At 44.5% G+C, this 25,177-nt stretch overlaps 1 protein-coding gene and 1 pseudogene across 10 annotated transcripts in view; one reads left to right on the top strand and one right to left on the bottom strand.

The window, feature by feature from the left end:
- The window catches only part of tctn1 (tectonic family member 1), a 232,908-nt gene that overhangs the window by 158,307 nt on the left and 49,424 nt on the right, over positions 1–25,177 (bottom strand). For all 10 annotated transcript variants that reach the window (XR_015861783.1, XR_015861782.1, XM_088392270.1 and 7 more), the window contains one exon: positions 4,858–4,991. Coding sequence is in view for 7 of the 10 variants with exons in the window: in XM_088392270.1 (XP_088248396.1) it covers positions 4,858–4,991 (134 nt within the window). In the remaining 3 variants the exon portion in view is untranslated. Of the gene's footprint in view, positions 1–4,857; positions 4,992–25,177 lie in introns of those variants that run through there.
- On the top strand, positions 5,739–6,594 carry LOC148404757 (uncharacterized; annotated as a pseudogene).

Below are 25,177 nucleotides of genomic sequence, written 5' to 3'. Positions count from 1 at the left end.
ATTGAAAACAATACATGACATTTCTAAAGAAGCGGCAATTTTTTTTCTGAATACAAACTCAAAGTTGATATGCGTATTTTGTGCGCAATTGCATTAGATATCTATGTATTAAATGGATTAAAAACAGTTTCCGAGTTAACTCGAAGATGGCGCTCAGTACTAAGGTACGATGTAACACGAGGGTCGGTGCAAATGAGTTAATTGGTTAAACAACCCCCACAAAAAATATTCAAAAAACGCTGATATTCAATATATATTTTCCACCAATGGCAAAAAAACAGTGGAATAAAATCTCATTAAAAAAAAAAAAAACGCGACAGATCTGTAAATTTGCGGGGATCAACTGTGTACGATATTGTGTATGTTGCAGCGACCTGGGAGGTGCGCACCTGTCTGTGGGTGACCACAAGGAATCACTGCAGGTGTACGACATGAACGTGCAGCACGCAGCGGAGCTCCTCAGAGCGCCTCAACAGCTGAGCGCAATCTATCCTGATTGGGAGCACGCACACACCAGGGTTCATAAACAGCAAACAGCACAATCTTCTTGTCCAGTGAGCAGCAGTAGCAGCATCAGCATCAGCATCAGCATCAGCATCAGCATCAGCATCAGCATCAGCAGCAGCAGCAGCAGCAGCAGCAGCAGCAGCAGCAGCAAACAACACAATCCTTTCGATCAGCGAGCAACACAATAGTAACAGCGAACCGCACTGAGCTCCAAGGACAAAGGAAAAAACTCATGGGAAGAGGAGACCAAAGGGACTACCGGTGAGCTCACAATTCTCATCTGGACTCATTTAGTTAAACATTTAGATTGCATTACAGTTGGTCTGGAGAATGTGTTGTCTTTATGACAAGCATTAAGTTGTATATTGACTTTTGTTTCAAAGGATAACTTTATGTTCAAGACCTTTTCCTTCTTTCTTTCAGTAAACAGAACTGAACTGTATCTACATTGTTTATTGGTTTATGTGTTAAAGAACACTAAGTTGCATTGTTTTATTTGGAAGAAAATTGTACCTTTTGTTTAAACTCATCCATTTTTTGCAAGCGTTTTAAAGGTTTTTCACCTTGATTGTTTAGCTCAATAAAAATCCGAACAAAGAGTGAAATCTCAGACTGGTCAAGTCCTTCCTTTTCAAGTGTGGAAACCCATGAGGTTAAAATACACTTGCCAGTTAAAAACCGCCTGTGACCGGTGAAGACTCCACTTGTGGCCACAACCGAGAGGAAGGGTGGCAAAGTCACTGGATGATTTGAAAGTGGAGAGGACCACAGCTAAGACTTTTCTCCTGTCTTGCCAATAGCATTATGAGGACCCACACAGAGATGTCTAAAGAGGACTTAAAGGAGAACTTCCAGAAGCTTACCGTAATTTCCGTACTATAAGTCACGGTTTTTTTCATAGTTTGGGTGGGGGGGCGACTTATACTCAGGAGCGACTTATATGTTTTTTTTCACAAATTTTTACTTGATCATTAAGACATCACTTACTTACAAGTATAGTTGACCACTTCCCATGTTTTTAGTATAGTTGATCACTTCACATGCTTTTATATCTTTATCTTGAACATATTCAAAACATAAAAAATAGAGAAAACATCAAACAAAGTAATTAACACTTTAAAGCACCATATCCAAGTCCACTGTCTGCTGTATGTACACTTGCTCCATTTTTGCTCCTCTTATATTTATCATTATTATTTATTATTATGTGTCTATTTATCATTTATTCAACACTCTTATTTATTCATTGTTTGTGCCTTCTTGGTTTTTTTGTGTTGCTTGTATGCATACGTGTACTATCTCACCGAGGGATAGTGGGAACGTAATTTCAATCTCTTTGTGTGTCTTAGTATATGAAAAAAAATCGACGATAAAGCAGACTTTGACTTTGATAAAACAACCAAAAAAAATTATTTTCAGACGAAACTGGATGAGGGTGCTCTAAATTTCACCGTTGGCCGTGACTCATCAACTGGGTGGGCTTAAGAAAAATGGCACCAAAACGAAAGTCATATTTTGCAGGTTACAAACTTCAAGTTGTAAAATATGCAGCTGAAAACCGTAATCGAGCAGCAGAAAGAAAGTTTGGATGTACCAACCGTGATGTACCAATGGATTACTATTTCAAGTGACGTCAGTGGCACGGCACGGCGCGTACCCACATAAGGACTACCGGCATCATTTGCGGTGATCATTTCTAAGTGACACGGAGGACAAAGAGTTTGAAGGAATTAAGGATTTGGAGTGACATAGAAGGTTTGAAAAACTATTATGGCTTTTACGCACGCCTGGTCCTACTCTACTGAGTCGGGGGCCGGCGCTCGGCCGAGTGGTTGTCCGCGAACGGTGCGCGGGGCTCGGACATGGCCATTACGCACGCCCGGTCTGTCTGGAAGTCCACGCCGCCACACGCTTGTAAGTTTGTTTTGTTTAATAAAGAGCCGTTTACCAAACCCACGTCTATCCTTGTACTTTGTTAACACTACAAGTTACAACAATAGTACAGCTACAATAGTTATATAGTAGATCTGTGGAATAAAGACGAGGCTGACGTCAGGGCGCACGCGCAGCGATGTTGACAAAGGACGAGGATTTTGATCGATGGATTTAAAGTGCACGGGTGGTTTGATAATATTATTAGCTTGTATTATAGTTATTTGAAATATAGTTTATCTATCATTATATGAGCCTGTGGAATATTTTGAAGTGCAAGCGCCCTTAGCCGTGCGCACCCATTGTTGACAAAGAACGATCGATGGATTTAATGAATTGGAGTGACACCGATGGTTTTATAAACATGTTATTCATGTAATAGTTGTCCTTAATCACTCTATATGTTACGTCAGGCCCGTTCTCAGCTCTTTGTTTGAGTTTGTCACATAAGCATACCTATCGTTTAGCCTGTTGTTGCTATTTAATGAATGGAGTGACACCGATGGTTTTATAAACATGTTATTCATCTAATAGTTGTCCTTAATCACTCTATATGTTACGTCAGGCCCGTTCTCAGCTCTTTGTTTGTGTTTGTCACGTTAGCATACCTATCGTTTAGCCTGTTGTCGCTATCGTTTAGCCTGTTGTTGCTCGTTCATGACTGTTTTTGGGGTGGGATTTTGTCAAATAAATTGCCCCCAAAATGCGACTTATACTCCGGAGCGACTTATATACGTTTTTTTTTCACTTTTTGGGGCATTTTATGGCTGGTGCGACTTATACTCCGGAGCGACTTATAGTCCGGAAAATACGGTACACTAGAGCGCTCCAGAGTCATGGATGCAAACAAAGAAATGGAAGCCGCTTACATGGCAGAGGCCCATGTAACAACTGTGGAGGATCTAGATGTCCAATTGAGAACCGACTTAGAGAAAACGGAAAAGGATTGTGAGCAAAAGACTAGAGAAGTTAAACGCCTAATTCAAGAGACGCTCTGGGGTGTATATAGAGGAAGAGAGCTATCCCTAGCCATCCATGTTGCAGAGGTTGAGTGCAGAAATGTCTCATCTGACCAGCCAGACAGAACTCTGGAGTCCTATGAGTTCATGCTACGTTAAAATACACTTGCCATTGTAAAACCTACAAGACACATTGAACGTTTTTCTAATCAAAACCAAGACTTTTTAAAGCTTACGTGTCAAAGTAATAAATGTTACTGTTTTACTCATTTAGTTGTGGTCTATGTAGAGTGGAACAGTGATGCTTTTGTCTGAATTCCTCATTTTGTATCACAGGTCCCTCTTTTCCACTTGTTCTGATGTGCGGCTCAGAGCAAACCATTTTGGTGCGGTCTCTTTAAATGCAAATGTACACTTCACACGCCACTCCCTCCAGGCCGCAAGAGGTGCACCTCCCTTTCCGGTTGACATATTTGCAGTTTTTTTTAGCCAAGGTAGCGTTTATTTGCGCCGTAAACTTTTTGATTGATTAAAAGATGTCAACAGCAGAAGACTTGTCTATACATACATTACACGTAACGAAATAAATCCCCTTACAATATTTATGAACACGTCTTGTAAATAAGCACTGCAGTCAAGGTACGAAGTAAGCTAATGTTAGCGCTAGCGTTAGTGAGAAGCTAACAATGCATTTAACACATTGTGTTCTCCAAGAATAAGACAGCACCTTTGATGAAATCCATCTGATACAACGGCTCAAAATACACCCACAAGAAGTGAAAAGCGCACAGCTCCAAAATCAGCAGAAAGACTGACGCTAATGCTATGAAAAAGAGTGCAGAGACATGCAATATTATTAAAGTGAAATGTGTGTCATCTCAAGCTTACCGCTTTACTGTGTTCGTCATTTCCATAGATTAAAGGAACTGAACCATCTATGAAACGAAGTATTTCGCCAAATCCTTCTCTATACTGACAAAAGATTTCTGAAACACTCATCCTTGAACAAGCAGGACTTTGCCCACAGATGTGGTAACACTGCTTAAAAAATGAAATTTGACCAGGCACTTCTTTGAGGTTCTGATGTTGGGGGACGGTGTGGATTGATTCATCCAACAGCGGAACATTTTGATCTCTCCACTTTGGCATCCTTGAGTTGTTTGGACTACAAGAGTCTCTGAGTAATAAAGATGGCAGATTTGCAAAACCGTTTGGCAACACTCATTACCTTGTTTGGTTTGTCCTGCCCCAACGGATGTGATGTAATAGATAAAAATACGTAATAGAAAATGGAGAAAACTGAGGGGAGTAAATAAAAGGCCCCAAACAGATTATAAAAGTATTTCTGCAGCACCTGGAGGGATAGATTTGAGTTTTTTACACTCTTGGAGACTCCAAATACATAAGAGAAATGAATGTAAAAGCAAAAAAAAGTGGATTTTCTGTATGTCTTACTTACGATTATGTGACTGAATGCAGAAAATATGATGGTGCGTCTCTTGCTGGACAAAGGACTGCAACTGTGAGTACCCCTCTACAGTATACTGCAAAGCATATGATGCTGTCGGATGGCTGCACAACTGCTTGTTGCCACTGTAAAGAAAAAAAAAACAAGCTGTCATCCAAGATGTATCATGGCATTGCCTTTTTTGCATGCATTCATTCATCATCCGAATCAAATTAAGATAAGAAATAGGACGGTCCATCGTCATTCTCCAGACTTCCCCATGAGAATGCGTGTCTGTGAAATTGAGGAGGACTCAAGAGTCCGAATGACTTGCAACTCGTCCATATAGGAACAAAAAAGTCTGAGTAAAAAATACCTCCAAGTTCGATAACGCCACCCTCAGGAAAGTGAAAGGCATACTCAACAAACTCCGAGCCCAAACACCCAAAGGCCAATTCATACTCGCACAGGCGTGCTGGTGGCTGCATTGCATCACATGACCTATGCATTGGATCGCGCAGCACTTCGGCGACCCCTCTGTTACACATGACGCGCATACATAAGAAACCACGCAGCCTGATGCCGCTGCGGAGCGAGCGAGCATCAACGCAGCGGCGTAGTATGAGCATTAGGGGTGCAACGGTACACATAAAAATATTTAACCGTTCGGTCCGCTCTGCACGGGATAATACACCCTAATGGACCGTGGGAAAAAAAGACAATGCATTATAATTAAATGCAATGTAAAAGTGTTTTATTTATTGATAATAATTTTATCACAAAACGTCGCTGATGTAACGAATGTAAAAGTGTGTGACTTTTTCTTAAATGAACACTTTCTACATTGCCTTAATTTCCTCATGTAATTATGATTCATTGTCTCTTTTGCATCCATGCAATGTTCTCGTTGTCCGATCCACAGCCTTGCCGTCGTTTTATCTTGCTGTTATTACCGTCAACCCGGGGCTTACTCTGGTTTCTCCTGGAAGAATTTTCAGAATTCATGGTTGACCTGGTGAAAAATGCGGATAATATAATAATTATGGGAGATGTTAATATCCATATAAATTTACCAGCAGAACTACTTACTGTGGTGTTTCAGACAATAATTGATACGTTCGGTTTTACACAAGCAATACAGGCAGCAACGCATAAAAATGGAAATACTTTCGGTCAGGTATTATCCCGAGGATTGGCAATCTCAAATATAACGGTACTGCCATACACTACTGTTATGCTCTAGCACTACGTAATAAAATTTTAAATTTTAGCTCTCTGTCAATGACAGGAGCACAATCAAAGCTACACCAGTCGTAATATTAACTCCCTAACTGTGCTCTCTGAGTTACTGCCGCCAGCAACTGCTGTATTTCCTGCATATATTGGCTCAATTGATGATCTCATAAATGAATTCAATGCAGCACTGTTAAACGCCATCGACTCAGGAGCGCCTCTACGTCTTAAAACTCATCATAGATGGCCTACTCTGTGGTTCATGGATGAAACGCATACGCTTAAACAATTATGTAGAAAGCTTGAACGCAAATGGCGTTTAAACTTGAGGTTTTCCATCAGGCATTGTGTGACAGACTCGTGAAATACAAAGAAGCGCTATACTTTTAGCAAAAACTAATTATTTCTCGAATTATTGGTCTCAATAAAAACAATCCTATACGCTTGTTCGATACGGTGGCAAAGCTAACGCTACGGCAGCCGATCTCCGACAGCTCCAAAGATTCAATCAATTAGGGATGAGATCACGGTGACTGTTTCAATCACTGAATCAAGACCACCGATTACGGAAGCTGACAATCGTGCGATATCCCTCTCGAATTTTAATGTGTCCTTTGAAAGCCTTACACCAGGGATGTCAAACTATTTTTTTTCGCGGGCCGCATTGTAGTCATAGCTTCTTTCGGAGGGCCATTATGACTGTCAACCCAAATAAATGTATGAGCACCTCATATTATATACAGTACAAGCTACAAAACAAACTGACAAATCACTCGTTTTCAAATCAGACGAGTAAAAACTGGTCAAATATTTAAAAAAAACAAAGATATTATTGAAAGTGAAGACAATTTGCAATTCTAGTAATGACACACGAATTTGATACACAATTTGTCTTCGCGGGCCACATAAAATTATGTGGCGGGCCGTATCTGGCCCCCGGGCCTTGAGTTTGACACCTGTGCCTTACACAATTGGATCACGCTATCGTCCTAAAAAATAATCACAAATTTGGTCCTTGGGTCAATTTGACCCGAGGCACATTTACCTACAGAAAATAATTTACTGAATTTTGTTGCCCAATTTTTTGTGAAAGGCACTTTGTTTATTTTTTTAATACATAAATAACCCCATGAAAATCTGTGAACTGGCCCCTCTAGCACCACCCTCAGGTTAAATGTTTAAATTATAATTAATTTATCTTGAAGTTTTCACACAAATCTTCTCAAATTTTATTCTCAACAATTATGACCACGATTTTGGAGATGATAGAATATGACCTATGGATATGCCTTATTTTTTTATCTAATTTTTGTAATATATTTGTGGCTACTGTAACATATCACTCACCCATCCCCTTTTCATTATCTGGGCTTGAGACCGGCTGCCCATATTTTTATGCTATATTTGGCTGGTTTACTAGGCATATATTGTCATTATGTCGGAAATGCAACTACGCAGTCATCAACAGTTACGTTGAGGTCTGGACTATAAAGCGAGGGTAATTGCAGCACTCACTTGTCTCACACATCCCTTATTGCCACAAGTTGACACCCAGCTCTATCTTTTCACCAAACCCAACTCTACCCTCCCTCCCTCTTCCCTGACTCACTGCCTTTTCCGAAATACAAACCTGGTTCACCTCCAACTTTCTCTAACTTAACAGTGTAAAACTGAACTCTTTTTAGTTGGTTCCAAATCCACTTTATCAAAGGTTGACAGTTTCTCCCTCCCTATTGACAGCTCCTTTGTTTCCCCCTCTCCCCAGGTTAAGAGTCTGGGTGTCATCCTCGATGGCTCACTCTCCTTCACTTCCCATATCAACACCACCACCAGCACTGCTTACTTTCATTTCCGTACTATCAATCGCCTCCGCCCCTCTCTCATCCCCCACTCCACCTCTATTCTTGTTCACAGCCTCGTCACAGCTGCTCTGCTCCCAAACTTTGGAACTCACTTCCACCTGACATCCGCAACATTGACTCCCTCCCACAGTTTTTGGAATTTAATAATATTTTGTTTGAACCATCAATATCCTTGCGGAATACCCCGCTCTCCACAGTGCGTGAAAAATCTGTTTACACACACACACACAAACACGTACACACTCTCATACCCATGTTGTGGGAAATCTCAAAGTTCTTGTGGTAATTGAAAAATAAAATAAATAAAAATGAATACAATAAAATATACAGTATTGGCATGAATATAAGACGACCCTGATTATAAGACGACCCCCTCTTTTTCAAGACTCAAGGTTTTAAAAAGACTTTTTGACTCAAGTTTGATAAAAGACTTTTTGAACACTATATTTAATTTTTACACAGAAAATACAGTACATCTGAAACAAATAATTATAACAATATATTCGAGAGAAAAAGCACATTATTTTGCCTCATTCAAATCATGCAAAAACTGTCTATCACATCTTAATATCTGAACATTTAAATATGTAAACTAAGTGTCATGCCGTCATGTTTTGTGGGTTATTGTTGTCTTATCCTGTTTGTCGTATTGTCACTTCCTGTTTTATTTTGACAACTCTCCTCTCGTTTCAGTTCGTGGGTCCTTCCTCTGTGCGTCAGTCTACTTGTATTCCCTGATCCCAATTGTGTGCACCTGTGTCCTTGATCCTAATTGTCTGCACCTGTGCCCTTACCCTTCTGTGTGTATTTAGTCAGTCTTCCCCTTGTCTTGTGCCAGTGCGTCTTGTCCCATCCAGAGCACCAGCGATCACGTGAGTTAAAGAGACACTTTAGAGCAGTGTTTCCCAACCTTTTTTCATTCACGGCACACCTTTTCATTGGAAAAAATCTCGCGGCACACCGCCAACAAAAATCTGTTAAGCTCCTACATTAAAATTAGTTATATTACAACGAAAGACGTGAAGTCCTATTCCTATATATGTATGGAGAGTCGAATAACTTAATAGAAATAAATACTAAGTATTCTTTAAATTGTATTCCTTTTTTAAGATAAAAGTGACAGTTTTTTTTAAAAGGTTTTAGACGGTGTAAGAAATAAACTATTTAAAGTGATTGTGATTAAAATAAAAGAATCAACGTGATTTTGTTTACCGTTTTATACTAGGTCTATAAATATTGCAACAATAAGAAAAAAGTCACTTGCTGTTCTGACAGGAGCTGAGTGGCTATCACAGTCGAGGTGTCTCGACTTGACTGTTTATTTAATGTATGTGAAAAATAACCAATCCAGGTTCTCCGGATAAACTGTATGCTCTGATTTTCATTGGACCACAAACGCACCACAACTGTCATAGTTGTCTGTCACTGTTAGCAAAAGCACACAGCATAAACTGAATATGTGCCGATACAATACAATCAGACCGACACAATATGAAATCTCAAGATTCTCCGATTCTCGATTAGCAAGTGGCTGACCAGGCCTTCCGCGAACTGACGAGTGGTTTGGCGATCCTGTTTACAATGCGCTCCGTAATTACTATTGGACAATCCCACGGCACAGCTGAACGTCTCTCACGGCACACCAGTGTGCCACGGCACAGTGGTTGGGAAACACCGCTTTATAGAACCTAGTTTGTTACGAGACCTATGTTGTCAAGCCTGAACGCTGTGTTTCTTCAGTTTTTGTTTTTTGTCACTGTGCTTTCCCTCTTTTGAGGTGCTTTTGGTTTTTTGCTGACTCCAACCTGTCAGAATAAATTCCTTTTTTGTTGGCACTCTGCATCCGAGTCCTCTCCTTGATCCAAGTCTGACAGTACGCACTGGCCAGTCATGGACTCTGCAGAGTCGGAGCAGCTGACCGCTGCAGTACGCTTCCAGGCATCGCGGCTCGCCCAACACCAGGAGCAAGTGGAGGCTCTGGGTCTTGGAGTCCAAGGGCTCGCAAAGAGCCAGGAAGAATTCCGAGGGGTGGTGGCCGCCCAGGTGGGACTGCTGAGCAAGCAGATGCAGGAGGTTCTTTCGCTTTTGACCGCGGGATCAGCGGCGATGCCCCGTCCACCAGCTGCCTCACCTGTGGCCCGTCCTTCTGTCGCTCCCATTGTCGTGGGCGCCCCAACTGCCGTGGGCGCCAGACTGGCTCCTCCGGAACGCTACTCCGGAGAATTCGGGCTTAGTAGAGCATTCATCACCGAGTGTGAAATGCAGTTTCAGCGGTCCCCAGGCGAATTCCCCACGGAAATCTCCCGGGTGGCCTTTATGGTCTCTTACCTAACGGGAAGGGCCCGGGCGTGGGCAACCGCCGAATGGGCTAGGGATTCTGCCACTTGTCATTCCCTCCCCACCTTCATCGAGGCCCTCCGTATGGTGTTCGACTTATATTCAGGCCAATACCATATTGTTGATGTTGTTTGTTGACTGTGTCTTTATTGTGGGCCCTTGTCTTGTCCTTGTGTTCTCTCTGTGTGTCTATGTGTTAAAATGATGAAATTGGCTAAAGTGGGCCAATAAAATTTACTAGACTGTGGTCTATTTGATTTGCACTGCAACACAAAAAGCAAAACGATTTTGAAACTAGAAAATGCAATTTCTGGAGAAATTGCGTGTGAAGGCGAAGAAGCTGAATAAATACTTAGGGAATGCTGCAGAATGATGTTCGAGCGGATTGAATCAGTTGAAAAATGTAGAAATTAGAGATGAAAAAAAATGTTTGTGAAATGTTGTGGAAATTTTAATAAATCACTCAATCTTTAGTTTGGCCAAGTTTGAGCATGCCAAACAAGGAATTAATAATTCCTTAAACGTTAGAACGTGACATTTTTTTAATTTGGCAATTTCGAATGTTGAAAACCTTCCCTGATCGGGTTTGAATGTGCTGTATGATGTGAATTTCAAACTGGGACAACGTAAATGTGAAATGTTGAATGTGTTATTACGAATGAATGGGGAAATATTTCCCGTAAAATTGCGAGTTTTGTGAAAACAGAAAACTTTTGGAATTAAATGACTGCACGCATCCCTCGCGTGAATTTTTGGAATATGTCAAAATTGGAATGGAGTGAATTGGATGAATTATGTGGAAGGAGTGGCACATCAAAAAGTGCGAGGAATAAATATAATAGAGTGAATGGTGTAGAATAACATATGCGTGAAGGCCTTCGTCTTCACACTAATATTAAGAAGGAGAGAAAACAAAGATTTGTTTGTGGGCAGAAACTGGTCCACATTTGATTAGTGTGTGGCCCTGATGAGAAATTCAAAAGGAAGAGAGAACATGCTTTCTGGAAATGGATGAAGAAAAATTGTGAATTTAAGACATTGCAATGCTAAATTTAAGAGGAAAAATTTTTTGGTTGTGTTATTAGACTACACTAACAATTACATGTGAGTTGAACCCGAGAAAAGGTAAAGATAAAGACCCAAAAATTGTCACACACACATCTGGGTGCGGTGAAATTTGTCTCTGCATTTAACCCATCCCCGAAGGGAGCAGTGAGCAGCAGCGGTGCCGTGCCCGGGAATCATTTCAAGATTTTCAAGATTCAAGAGTTTTTATTCACCATGTTTGAGCGTGCCAAACAAGGAATTTGACTTCGGTAAATCACAGCCTCTGTTCAACATTTAGGTGAATAACAACAACACTCAGGACATGTGAATAATGGCAGATATTCTCAAACATCCCCCGATCTTAAACTCTCAAGAGGGCAAGGAAAAACTCAAAACTCCAGCTAGGGGAAATGAGAAACCTTGAGAAGAGACCACAGGTGGGAGGGTCCCTCTTCTAGGATGACCAGGCTGCAAGAGATGCAGAGAGGACATATAGTACAAACAGTGTAGACAATTAAAAAAAGGTGTGGTGAGCAGGACGTTATGGCACAGTAATGACTCTGAGACTCTAAAAGTGGTGTGAGTTCATCAGAGCCTGGGGGAAGAAGCTGTCTCTGTGTCTGCTGGTTTTAGCGTACAGAGCTCTATAACGCCGTCCGGAGGGGAGTAGTTCAAACAGACTGCAACCTGGGTGAGAAGGGTCTGTACAGATGTTACTTGCACGTTTCCTGGTCCTGGACAGGTACAAGTCTTGGATAGATGGGAGGTTGATTCTAATGATCTTTTCTGCAGTCCTGATTGTCCGATGCAGTCTGTGCTTGTCTTGATTGGAGGCCGATCCAAACCAGACAGTGATGGAGGTGCAGAGGACAGACTGGATGATGGCAGTGTAGAAGGTCTTCAGCAGCTCCCGCTGGGCCTTCTTCCGGACAGAGTCTATGTGGCCGGTCCATTTCAGGTCCCGAGAGATTGTGGTTCCCAGGAACTTGAAGGTGTCTGTGGAGAGAATAGTATTACTGCAGATAGTGAGGGGTGAAAGTGGTGAAGGGCCTCGACTGAAGTCCACTGTCATCTCCACGGTCTTGAGCGGGTTCAGCTCCAGGTGGTTTTGGCTGCACCAGTGGACCAGCCGCTCCACCTCCTGTCTGTACGCAGTCTCATCACCATTCTGGATCAGTCCGATGAGAGTGGTGTCGTCTGCATACTTCAGGGGCTTCACAGGAGAGTCACCTGCGGAGAAATTGTTGGTGTAGAGAGAGAAGAGCAGTGGGGAGCGGACGCACCCCTGAAGGGCACCAGTATTGGTGGTCCGGGTGTCAGATGTGATGCTCCCCTGCCTCACACGCTGTCTCCTGTTGGTCAGGAAGCTGGTGATCCACTGACAGGTGGAGGCAGGCACTGCGAGCTGGATGAGCTTCTGTTGGAGGATGTCAGGAGCGATTGTGTTGAACACCGAGCTGAAGTCCACAAACAGGATCCTGGCAAACGTTCCTGAGGTGTCCAGGTGTTGCAGGATGTAGTGCAGTCCCATGTTGACCGCATCATCCACCGACCTGTTTGCCCGATAGGCAAACTGGAGGGGGTCCAGCAGGGGGCTCGTGACATCCTTCAGGTGGTTCAGCACTAACCTTTGGTGATCTAACCCCCCAATTCCAACCCTTAATGCTGAGTGCCAAGCAGGGAGGCAATGGGTCCCATTTTTATAGTCTTTGGTATGACCCGGCCGGGGTTTGAACCCGCAACCTTCCAGTCTCAGGGCGGACACTCTACCACTAGGCCACTGAGCTGAATGAGTTAGTTAAACTTAAAACCAACAAAAAACGTTCTGATTAATTTGCTGGTAATTATTTTAAGTCATTTTTTGATTAGCGGATTGTTTTATCAAGAACCTTGAGGAAAAAATTAGGATGAGGAATGTGAGTTGAGAATGATGTATGACTGTGTGAACAGCTTCAAGAAGAAGAGTTATGAGTTACCTTTGGTTTAGATTCTTAGTGATTTTTTTTTTTAGGCATGTCCTGTTTATGTGACGCATGATCCACACGGGAACCTAAAAGAAACTCTGTATGAGAATCACCCCCACTTCAGAAGGGTTAACACCTTTTGAAATCAAACTGAAAGATGTGTCAAGTGCAAATTTACCGCCTGATCTTTCATCCCTACAGGTCAACAACCGCTCCAAGCCAGGAGACTGGGACGTCCTCAGACAAGCTTCCATAATATAAGCTATACATTGCTAATAATGACTGTGGGGCGCAGCTCCTCACAGCATCCCCAATCCAAACCTTAATTCTGAGTGTCAAGCAGGGAGGCATCTGGTTCCATTTTGAAGTCTTTTGGTATGACTGCCCACGACCTCGCAGTCTCAGGGCGGACACTCATACGACAAGGCCACTGAGCTGGTCAAACATACATAACATAAAGAACATAAAGATCGTCAAAAAGGACAAACTGGGCCAGCCAAGGTGAGAGGGACCGTTCCAAGTCGTTGACTACCCCCACCGCAGTGAAGTTTGCTGAAAGACCCAGCTGGATTCACCTCAGCTTCTGCAAGTTCTGGACTCCATTTTCTGGGTGGGGGGGGAGTTCTGACTACAAAGGGGCTCCATTGTTTAGGGTGGTGCATCTCAATGTCTGTGAAGAATTCAGATCCCCACTCTGACAGGCAATGGGATCTATCAGTGTCTCTGCCAACCTAATAGCAAGGGGGACTCCACATGCCAGGTGGATACTCTGCTGCGTTGTGGTTGAAGCGTGCAATGATCTATTGATTCATCTGAATAGACCCATTGAAAAATCAGCCGAAGGAGAAGATGGTCACATGAGGAAAACCATGAGGACTGGTCATGGGACCCCAGAAAACCCATACAAAACCAACACTTGGAACCGGTGTGTAACGTTCACTGTGAGATGATGATGATGGTGATAGAATTTTATTCATCCCACAGCGGGGAAATTTACTTGTCACAGCAGCGTACAAGAGTGGAAGAATAAAGAGACAAGTGCCAAAAGTAAAAATGGATGGATAGATAAGTAAATAAATAAATAAATAAATAAATAAATAAATAAATAAATAAATAAATAAATAAATAAATAAATAATCCTACACAGGAGGCGTGCTGTGTGTGTTCCAGACTCGCCGCTTCCTCCACGCAAGTTCACCTGGAGGCCAAAGTGATGGACATTAGTGAAGCAAAATGTATGGCCTCTTTGGGAGGAGTTGGATGCCAACACCGTGCTGTCACAGTCAGTGATGCTACCCCTACCGCCCTGGACTCACAGAAAGAAACCTGTGATCGAACTCTTTTGGAGACAAGTGCTAAAAGTAAAAATGGATAGCTAAATAAATAAATAAATAAATAATCCTACACAGGAGGCATGCTGTGTGTGTTCCAGACTCGCCCCTTCCTCCACGCAAGTTCACCTGGAGGCCAAAGTGATGGACATTAGTGAAGCGAAATGTATGGCCTCTATGGGAGGAGTTGGATGCCAACACCGTGCTCTCACAGTCAGTGATGCTGACCCTACCGCCCTGGACTCTCAGAAAGAAACCTGTGATCGAACTCTTTTGGAGACAAGTGCCAAAAGTAAAAAGGGATAGCTAAATAAAAAAATATTTAAATTAATAAATAATCCTACACAGGAGGCACGCTGTGCGTGTTCCAGACTCGCCCCTTCCTCCACGCAAGTTCACCTGGAGGCCAAAGTGATGGACATAAGTGAAGCGAAATGTATGGCCTCTATGGGAGGAGTTAGATGCCAACACCGTGCTGTCACAGTCACTGATGCTACCCCTACCTCCCTGGACTCACAGAAAGAAACTGTAGGAATGGGGTCGAAATGCAAAAAGTCCTGCCTAGCCACAAAAACAGATATGCTCAAACCTCATTGAATGAAGTACATAAGCAGACAAGCATATTCACATATTAAATAAATAAAAGAAACATTTTAACCATATAATTATACCTACACACCAAATCAATAAAGAAGACATAACTAAACATTTTTGATAAGTGGTAATGAGAAAGGTTTTTACAACTTTATGATCTGATATATATATTTCTGAGCACTTTGAAATAAATGTTTTTTGATATATTGCCTGAATAGCTTAATGACCCTTAAGGAACTGTTTAATGCATGCCTGATGATTTTCTAAATCACGGACACTGCCAAAGTCGTCTAAAAATGTTCAGTACTTGATTGTATCTTATGTTTTGAGTAATGCTAGACGCCAGTTTTCGATTACTACTGAACGTTCTGGACAGAGGGAAATATTTTGCCTAACAAAGAACAGATATGGTTGAAAGCATGATTAAACTAAGAATATGATGACGTAAGCAAGTACATGGAGATCAAAAGAACAAACTTCGCATAGTCAGGGAACAGTAATACATTAATGATGTCACAGCCAAAAGCTCACATAATTTCGTACAAAATGACAAAATTGAAAGAATGATGAAAGAATTAGGTGAGACAGTGTATGTGCAAGAATGGAGGAGAATATTTACAGGAAGGTCACTTGGAGATAAAACCAGCAGGTGCCAGAGGGAGACAGCCCAGCCAAAGATGATCGTCAAGGCTGAAAGACGGAAAGGAAAACAACAGCCCACACACATCGAATCGCCCATAATCAGGACCCAACCCCACGGAACCAGCTCTCACCGAACCAGCACCCACTCCCATGGAATCAGACTCTCCTGCGAACTTGCCCCGCCCCAAAGGCTCATCACCCATCAAACTCGGCCCACACTGGCATGTGCAACTGAATATAAGCTGACCAAAAAACTTTGAATGTTGCCTTTTCTGAATGGAGACTTTCCGCTCTTGAAAGGCCCAGCGCTGTATTGTACTTTCCTGAAGACAGAGCTTTTTGAACAAAAATTGTGATTGAACTCAACCAACCTGTGTAAGTCTAATTTCTGTTTCAGTGTCTTAGCATTTTCCTAAATCTGAAGAAATCAAACGAGCACGCAGTGAGTAAATTGGATAACAGGTGATTGGCAATGGCTTTTGCCGTGAGGCGCAGATAACGCGCTCCCTAAATTGTGGACAAAATCCAACAAAACCTGTGATCCAACTCTTTTGGAGACAAGTGCCAAAAGAAAAAATGGATAGCTAAATAAAAAAATATTTAAATAAATAAATAATCCTACACAGGAGGCGTGCTGTATGTGTTCCAGACTCTCCCCTTCCTCCACGCAAGTTCACCTGGAGGCCAAAGTGTTGGACATTAGTCAAGCAAAATGTATGGCCTCTTATGGGAGGAGTTAGATGCCAACAGCGTGCTGTCACAGTCAGTGATGCTACCCCTACCTCCCTGGACTCACAGAAAGAAACCTGTGATCGAACTCTTTTGGATTAATCTCAATGTGACTGTGAAAGACGAAAGATGCCACAAGTGGCCTAAACAAAAAGGCTACCTGAAATGAACTACACTCTTGTATTCTTGCACTCTTGTACGCTGCTGTGACAAGTAAATTTCCTCAATGTGGGATAAATAAAGTTCTATCATCATCATCATGATCCCGCCTGGGGTATGAATGCCCCAAGCAGCCATAAAGTATGGTCTGTCAGAGACTGAATCGTTCATGCACTATTTCCTTGGATCGGAGTAGGAAAACAATCACTCTTCATAGAGACACTGAAGTATTTTCTATTTTGTGTGAATCTCTCGCTGATGGAGAAAACAGAGAGATCCAGGCTATTGGACTAATGGTCTTGCAGAACAGGATGGTTCTAGAAGAAAGTAAAGCCATCACATCCCCTATGTTTCCAACAAAATCTGGTTGATCAAATAAAGATGGAAAATACAAGACGCTGCATCACCACCGTAAGTCTACAACCATTCGATGAGACCTCGTCGAATGCCACAGTAGCTCTCAAACATATCTTAGTGGGAGGCGAAAATCCCCACTCATCGAACGAGGATGGTGGCTCTGTGGACGCCGAGGCTACACAGTCCTTCCAGGACAATGGGATAGCACATGTGCCTCCGTATATGTGTCAGATGACTATGTTCCTCAGTCTGACACATGTTCAGGAACATCATCAGCGAATGACACATACAGCTGTTGCTCCTACCTTCAGTCCCTGTGACAGTGTCTGGGGCTCAGACGTACCAGATGAATGCAAGCATTGGAACACAGGACAAAAGGTGGCACTCAGTCTTTTCCCTTGGGAGAAGATGACACCCACATCGAGTATGTTCTACAAGCTCAACCTCCGTAGAGCTATGTTCCAGGATGGAACTCCGGACAAAGATGTCCATTCCCTTTGGTGGCTGTTTGACGGCAATTGCAAGCAGCTTCTCTTAAAAGTTACAGTTCTTTTAATTGCCATGCTACTATTCCTCTGTATTTTTACATCATGCATCATACTTTGTGTTTGTCACATGGTGACTAAAATGTTGACATCAGCATATGCTGTCCAGAATATAATGTTAGTCCGGCGTGAACAAGATGACTGTGACCAACTTGCATAATTTGATGGCGACCCTGTTTTGATGTTGAACATGGCCAAAGCCAGATGGAGAGCTATAGTTTGATAAACTCTAGAATGTGATCTTTCATACTTTGTGATATTGCTATACTACGATGTGTATGCATATGCTCATGGAGTATACATACAAGTAATAGCTGATGTTTTGTTCTCCTATGTAATCTAATGTTTAACGGGGGAATTTTGGAAAATATGTTATATATTATCATTAGATTCTATGTTTCTAATGGAAGATCTTTGCTGCAGGTGGCAGTTTGACCTTGTGCCCGGGAATTTCCAACCGATATGGAATGTTAAGATAATAATGGTGTTTTTCATGGTTCAGGATGCATATGGCTGGAGCCATGAGTCGCTTTAGAAAATGACATCCTGAAATTGTTGAGAGGTCCATACTGCTCGCCTTAAGCAATAACATCCTTGTTTGTCTGACATCATGAGATGAACGTACTGCTGTGAACAAGAGAAGCTATACATTTGTCTAAACTCCACCCATTCCATTTGTTCAATAAAAAGGGGCCAGCCTGTAGCTGGGGCCACACATTCTGTGTGTGTGTCTCGGGCACCCTCCTGCAGGAGTCGTTGGCCTGATGAAGACAACTCTCGGTCTGACGAAATTCTTTGTGGAAAATGTTGATGAACCAAACAGATGGTTAATACAGTTATTGCAATTTTGTTGTTTTATCACAGTAGATTGGTTTAATTACATTTCAAAAACCACAAGCCATTCATTTACAAATGTGATTGCACTTTAGTTTACATATTTAAATGTTCAGATATTAAGATGTGATAGCCCAGGGGTCCCCAACCCGCGGTCCGCGGACCGGTATCGGTCCGTGGGTCACTTGGTACCGGGCCGCCAAGCTGCACAGAAAATATACATATATATTTTCTTATCAACGATCAATTAATTCAGGTAAAGACGCTTGTCCTGGTCACATGACATGTTTCCCCAGTTGAGCCCGCAAAGCTAGCAAAAATATGTAAAAATTTATTTTGAAAAATATAAAAAAATTGGCGATTCTCTCCCAATTACATCCGGTTCAGGTCGCTCGTCTCGGTCATGTGATGTTAGGGTTTACAGATTATCTTGATTATCTTGATTGTATGATTATGTTGGAATGTAGACTAGAATTATTAACTTTGTTTAAACCTTTTACCTTTCCTTGACTCTGAAAAGTTTAACCATTCAGTTGTTGAAACTTTCCAAATGGTGCGGAAACATTCTTGCTTAGTTAGTCATCTAAAATGCTCCACTAGGTTCTGTTTCCACGACCTTGTAAAACAATGAGCTGGGACCCTCCGCACTGATTAACCAGTTGCTGAGGTGGCCACCAAACATGTCCAATGTCACCCCCACCCTACCTGTTCTCAATAAATATGCTCTTGCAAGAGACCAAAGGCAGACTTTGTTCGAACACTGCTGTACCTACAGTAACGAGCAAATTCTCCACTTGCAAGTGTTTAAACGGCATACTGTCTCCCGTGTGGTTCTTGCAAAATAAGTGAGAGTGAGCACCACTCTAACGTTGTTGGTGCCGTGACCCGGATTCTCTCATACCCGCCATCTGGCATACGGAGGAAGACACGCTGTACACCGTCGACGGGCCAGCGTCCATTAGCCGGATCTGGTAAAGAAAGACCTGGGAAGGAAATTCTTCGCTGGGCCAGCATCTTAGGTCTGCTTTCGTCTGACAGAGGTGGATTAACGGGATCCGGCAGTGCAATGAACCAGGTGACAAGTAAGTAAAAGCCCTAAAGTTGTGTGATTGTGCTGTTGTGAAACGCGTAAAAGTAAAACTAAAAGTGCACAAGAAAAAAGTACAAGTAAATAGGTAGGACAGAAGATCTTAAGTCTTGTGGAAGGAGGGGGTGTTGTAGAGTCCCCCTCCGGATGAGGTGGCTCTTCTGGAGCAGTGGTTCTCAAACTGTTTTATATATTTTTGTAACATCTCACGTACACCATCGAGTACCTCCGTGCACCCTCATTTGACAACCACTGTTCGAAAGAGTACTACTTTGCGTTGGCAGGGCTGGGTAACAGGACTGTTGTTTTTAGTTCCCAGAAAAGGAGGGGGTGTTGTAGAGTCCCCTCTCCGGATGAAGCAGCTCTTTTTATTAAAGAGGACTTTGCGTAGGCAGGGATAAGAAACTTGTGTGGTTCAGAGTGTGACTGGTAGGATAAATTGACTAAAAAGCAGTTCTAGCATTGATCCACAGCAATAACACAGGCTAATAATTTGTTGAAAGGTCAATTTAAACCTGCATTGAGGATCCTCAAAGAAAGAAAAATTGTGGAAAAAAAATGTATAAACCTAAAATACCAAGTTAAGATGGGAAATAAAAACGGTAAATCTCTAGCTCTTGAAGGAGATGAGAAGTACATGGCAAGTAAATTTTTTAATTGTATGTGATACATGCCAAAGTGGAAGAAAAAGTATGGAGTAGAAGGGAAGTTGAAAGTTGAAGTGTGGAAGATAGTGGTTGATGTTTTGGAGGAGAGTGTGGCTAGGAAGACAAAGGGACTGAGAAAGGAAAGAAAAGAGAGAGAATTGAATTGTGCAAGAATGTGGTTGAAAGCTTTACAAGAGAGAAGAGAACAAATTCAAAAGACAAAAACTATAAAGGTAAAAAGTGATGAGGCTGCGAGTATGTTTGTCAGGCCGGAAGCCAATGGGGCCACAGTGTGCAGGCGCACAGTCCCGGCCGCAGCTCAAGCCGCAGCTCAAGCAGAGGGACAGAGGAGCTTTCTGCAGGGCATGCACTATGTGCTCCCCTAACTAGTTAATGTTTGTTTGACTGAGATGGAGGAGAGGGAATTAGCTGAGCTTCCTGAAAAACTCTGGACAAAGGGCCCATCAGATGTAGGACTTTTAACGTCCATTCCCCCAGTACAGATCAAACCAAGATCAGAGTGGCGTCCAAGAGTTAAGCAATATCCTTTAAAACATGAGGCAATAAATGGGATTGCCCCTGTCATAAATGATCTTTTGACTGGAGGAATCATTGGGAAGTGCTCGGCTTCTCCTTCTAACACCCCTATTTTCCCAGTCCAAAAGGCCAATAAAATTGATTGGCGCATAATACAAGTTTTACGAGCGGTAAATGAAGCAGTGCAGACAAGAGCACCTAATGTGCCTGACCCACACACACTTCTAAACAATTTGAAGCCTAACCAGAAGATTTTCACAGTAATTGATCTTAGCAATGCATTTTTCTCAGTGCCAATTCACCCAGACTCACAGTTTTGGTTTGCGTTTACCTTTAAAGGACAAAGTTATACGTACACCAGATTGCCACAGGGATTTGCTGATAGTCCAACTATTTTCATTCAAGCTATCATGGCTTGTTTGGCTGATTTTCAAATGTCAAACAAAAGCCAACTTCTAGTTTATGTAGATGATCTCCTGATAGCCTCTGAAACCGAAGCTGCTTGCAAGTAAGACTCCTTAGCTTTGTTACACTATCTCTGCAAAATTATAAAAAATAAAGTAAGCAAACCCAAACCACAATGGGTCAAACAGGAAGTGAACTATTTAGGTCACACGTTGTCAGCTGCTGGAAGACAGATACAGAAAACCAACAACATCAACCGGTAAGCCGGTTATCCATGCATCCTTGTTAAAAGACTTGTTGCAGGCAATCCATTTACCTGCTAAACTAGCTGTGTGTAAAAGTTTTGCTCACACCACAGGCACAGATGAAGTCTCAAATGGAAGCAGATTAGCGACAAAATTGCTAAAGAAGCAGCAGCAGGGAAACATGGCCATGAATTTGTTTTAATAGATTCAGAGGACACGCAACTCATAGATAAAATTATAATGACAGATATGCAGGGCAATGCTCCAATAGTGGAAAAACGAATGTGGACGACAAAAGGTGCAATAGTGGATACAAATAATATCCACCGCATCAATGACAAACCTCCATCCATCCATCCATCTTCTTCCGCTTATCCGGGGTCGGGTCGCGGGGGCAGCAGCTTAAGGAGGGACTCCCAGACTTCCCTCTCCCCAGCCACTTCATCCAGCTCATCCCGGGGGATCCCAAGGCGTTCCCAGGCCAGCTGAGAGACAGCCTCTCCAGCGCGTCCTGGGTCATCCCCGGGGTCTCCTACCGGTGGGACATGCCCGGAACACCTCCCCAGGGAGGCGTCCAGGAGGCATCCTGATAAGATGCCCGAGCCACCTCATCTGGCTCCTCTCAACGTGGAGGAGTAGCGACTCTACTCCGAGTCTCTCCTGGATGACCGCGCTTCTCACCCTATCTCTAAGGGAGAGCCCGGATATCCTGCGGAGAAAACTCATTTCGGCCGCTTGTATCCGAGATCTCGTTCTTTCGGTCACGACCCATAGCTCGTGACCATAGGTGAGGGTAGGAGCGTAAATCGACCGGTAAATTGAGAGCTTTGCCTTTTGGCTCAGCTCTCTCTTCACCACAACGGACCGGTACAGGGTCCGCATTACTACCGACGCTGCACCGGTCCGCCTGTCGATCTAACGCTCCATCCTCCCCTCACTCGTGAACAAGACTCCAAGATACTTGAACTCCTCCACTTGGGGCAGGATCTCATCCCCGATCCGGAGAGGGCATTCCACCCTTTTCCGATCGAGGACCATGGACTCGGATTTGGAGGTGCTGACCCTCATCCCGAACGCTTCACACTCGGCTGCGAACCGTTCCAGTGAGAACTGGAGATCACGGCCTGAAGAAGCCAACAGCACCACGTCATCTGCAAAAAGCAGAGACGCGATGCTGAGGTCCCCAAACCGGACCCCCTCAACGCCTCGGCTGCGCCTAGAAATTCTGTCCATAAAAATTATGAACAGAATCGGTGACAAAGGGCAGCCTTGGCGGAGTCCAACCCTCACTGGGAACGAATCCGACTTACTGCCGGAAATGCGGACCAGACTCTGGCATCAGTGATACAGGGACCGAACCGCCCTTATCAGTTGGCTCGGCACCCCGTACTCCCGAAGCACTCTCCACAGAACCTCCCGAGGGACACGGTCGAACGCCTTCTCCAAGTCCACAAAACACATGTGGACTGGTTGGGCGAACTCCCATGCACCCTCGAGGATCCTGCCGAGGGTGTAGAGCTGGTCCACTGTTCCACGGCCAGGACGAAAGCCACACTGCTCCTCCTGAATCCGAGGTTCGACCTCCCGACGGACCCTCCTCTCCAGCACCCCTGAATAGACCTTACCAGGGAGGCTGAGGAGTGTGATTCCCCTGTAATTGGAACACACCCTCCGGTCCCCCTTCTTAAAGAGGGGAACCACCACCCCAGTCTGCCAATCCAGAGGCACTGTCCCCGATGCCCACGCAACGTTGTAGAGGCGTGTCAGCCATGACAGCCCCACAACATCCAGAGCCTTTAAGAACTCCGGGCGGATCTCATCTACCCCCGGGGCCTTGCCACCGAGGAGTTTTTTAACTACCTCAGTGACTTCGACCCCAGAGATTGGAGAATCCGCCTCAGAGTTTCCAGGCCCTGCTTCCTCAATGGAAGGCGTTTAGGTGGAATTGAGGCGGTCTTCGAAGTATTCTCCCCACCGACTCACGACGTCCCGAGTCGAGGTCAGCAGCACGCCATCCCCACTGTAAACAGTGTTGACGTTGCACTGCTTCCCCCTCCTGAGACGCCGGATTGTGGACCAGAATTTCCTCGAAGCCGTCCGAAAGTCATTCTCCATGGCCTCACCAAACTCCTCCCACGCCCGGGTTTTTGCCTCAGCAACCGCCGAAGCCGCGTTCCGCTTGGCCATCCGGTACCTGTCAGTTGCCTCCGGAGTCCCGCAGGCCAAAACGGCCCGATAGGGCTCCTTCTTCAGCTTGACGGCATCCCTTACCGCCGGTGTCCGCCAGCGGGTTCGGGGATTGCCGCCACGACAGGCACCAACGACCTTACGGCCACAGCTCCGGTCGGCCGCCTCAACAATGGAGGCGCGGAACATGGTCCACTCAGACTCAATGTCCCCCGCCTCCCCCGGGACGTGGGAAAAGCTCTGCCAGAGGTGGAAGTTGAAGCTCTTCCCGACAGGAGATTCTGCCAGACGTTCCCAGCAGACCCTCACAGAGCGTTTGGGTCTGCCAGGTCGGACCGGCATCTTCCCCCACCATCAGAGCCAACCCACCACCAGGTGGTGACCAGTTGACAGCTCCGTCCCCTCTCTTCACCCGAGTGTCCAAAACATGCGGCCGCAAACCCGATGACACGACTACAAAGTCGATCATCGAACTGCGGCCTAGGGTGTCCTGGTGCCAAGTGCACACATGGACACCCTTATGTCTGAACATAGTGTTCATTATTGAAAAACCGTGTCGAGCACAGAAGTCCAACAATAGAACACCGCTCGGGTTCAGATCAGGGGGGCCGTTCCTCCCAATCCCGCCCTTCCAGGTCTCACTGTCATTGCCCACGTGAGCATTGAAGTCACCCAGTAGAACGATGGAGTCCCCAGAAGGAGCGCTCTCCAGCACTTCCTCCAGGGACCCCAAGAAGGGTGGGTACTCTGAGCTGCCGTTTGGTGCATAGACACAAACAACAGTCAGGACCCGTCCCCCCACCCGAAGGCGGACGGAGGCTCCCCTCTCGTTCACCGGGGTGAACCCCAATGTGCAGGCGCCCAGCCGGGGGGCAATATGTATACCCACACCTGCTCGACGCCTCTCACCGTGGGCAACTCCAGAGTGGAAGAGAGTCCAGCCCCTCTCGAGAGGGCTTGTACCAGAACCCAAACTGTGCGTGGAGGCTAGTCTGACTATATCTAGTCGGAATCTTTCTGCCTCGCACACCAGCTCGGGCTCCTTTCCAGCCAGAGAGGTGACATTCCATGTCCCAAGAGCCAGCTTCTGAAGCCGGGGATCAGACCGCCAAGGTCCCTGCCTTTGGCTGCCGCCCAGCTCACATTGCACCCGACCCCTTCGGCCCCTCCCACAGGTGGTGAGCCCATGGGAAGGGGGACCCACGTTTCCATTTCGGGCTATGCCCGGCCGGGCCCCATGGGCGAAGGCCCGGCCACCAGACGCTCGCCTTCGAGCCCCGCCTCCAGGCCTGGCTCCAGAGGGAGGCCCCGGTGACCCGCGTCCGGGCGAGGGAAAACAAAGTCCATTTATGTTTTTCATCATAAGGGGCTTGAGTGAGCCGTGCTTTGTCTGACCCCTCACCTAGGACCCGTTTGCCATGGGTGACCCTACCAGGGGCATGAAGCCCCCGACAACATGGCTCCTAGGATCATAGGGGCACGCAAACCCCTCCACCACGATAAGGTGACGACTCGCGGAGGGGCAATGACAAACCTGTTTTACCAAAATCAATTTTTAAGGCAGCAGTAATTGCGACACATGGGCCTTGC

This window comes from Syngnathus floridae, chromosome 1 (genome assembly GCF_059516105.1).
Source record: "Syngnathus floridae isolate MCC-2025c chromosome 1, RoL_Sflo_1.0, whole genome shotgun sequence".
In the NCBI taxonomy this organism is placed as follows: Eukaryota; Metazoa; Chordata; class Actinopteri; order Syngnathiformes; family Syngnathidae; genus Syngnathus; species Syngnathus floridae.
The sequence above is the reverse complement of the archived record's forward strand: the minus strand, read 5'-3'. Positions and strand labels throughout refer to the sequence as shown.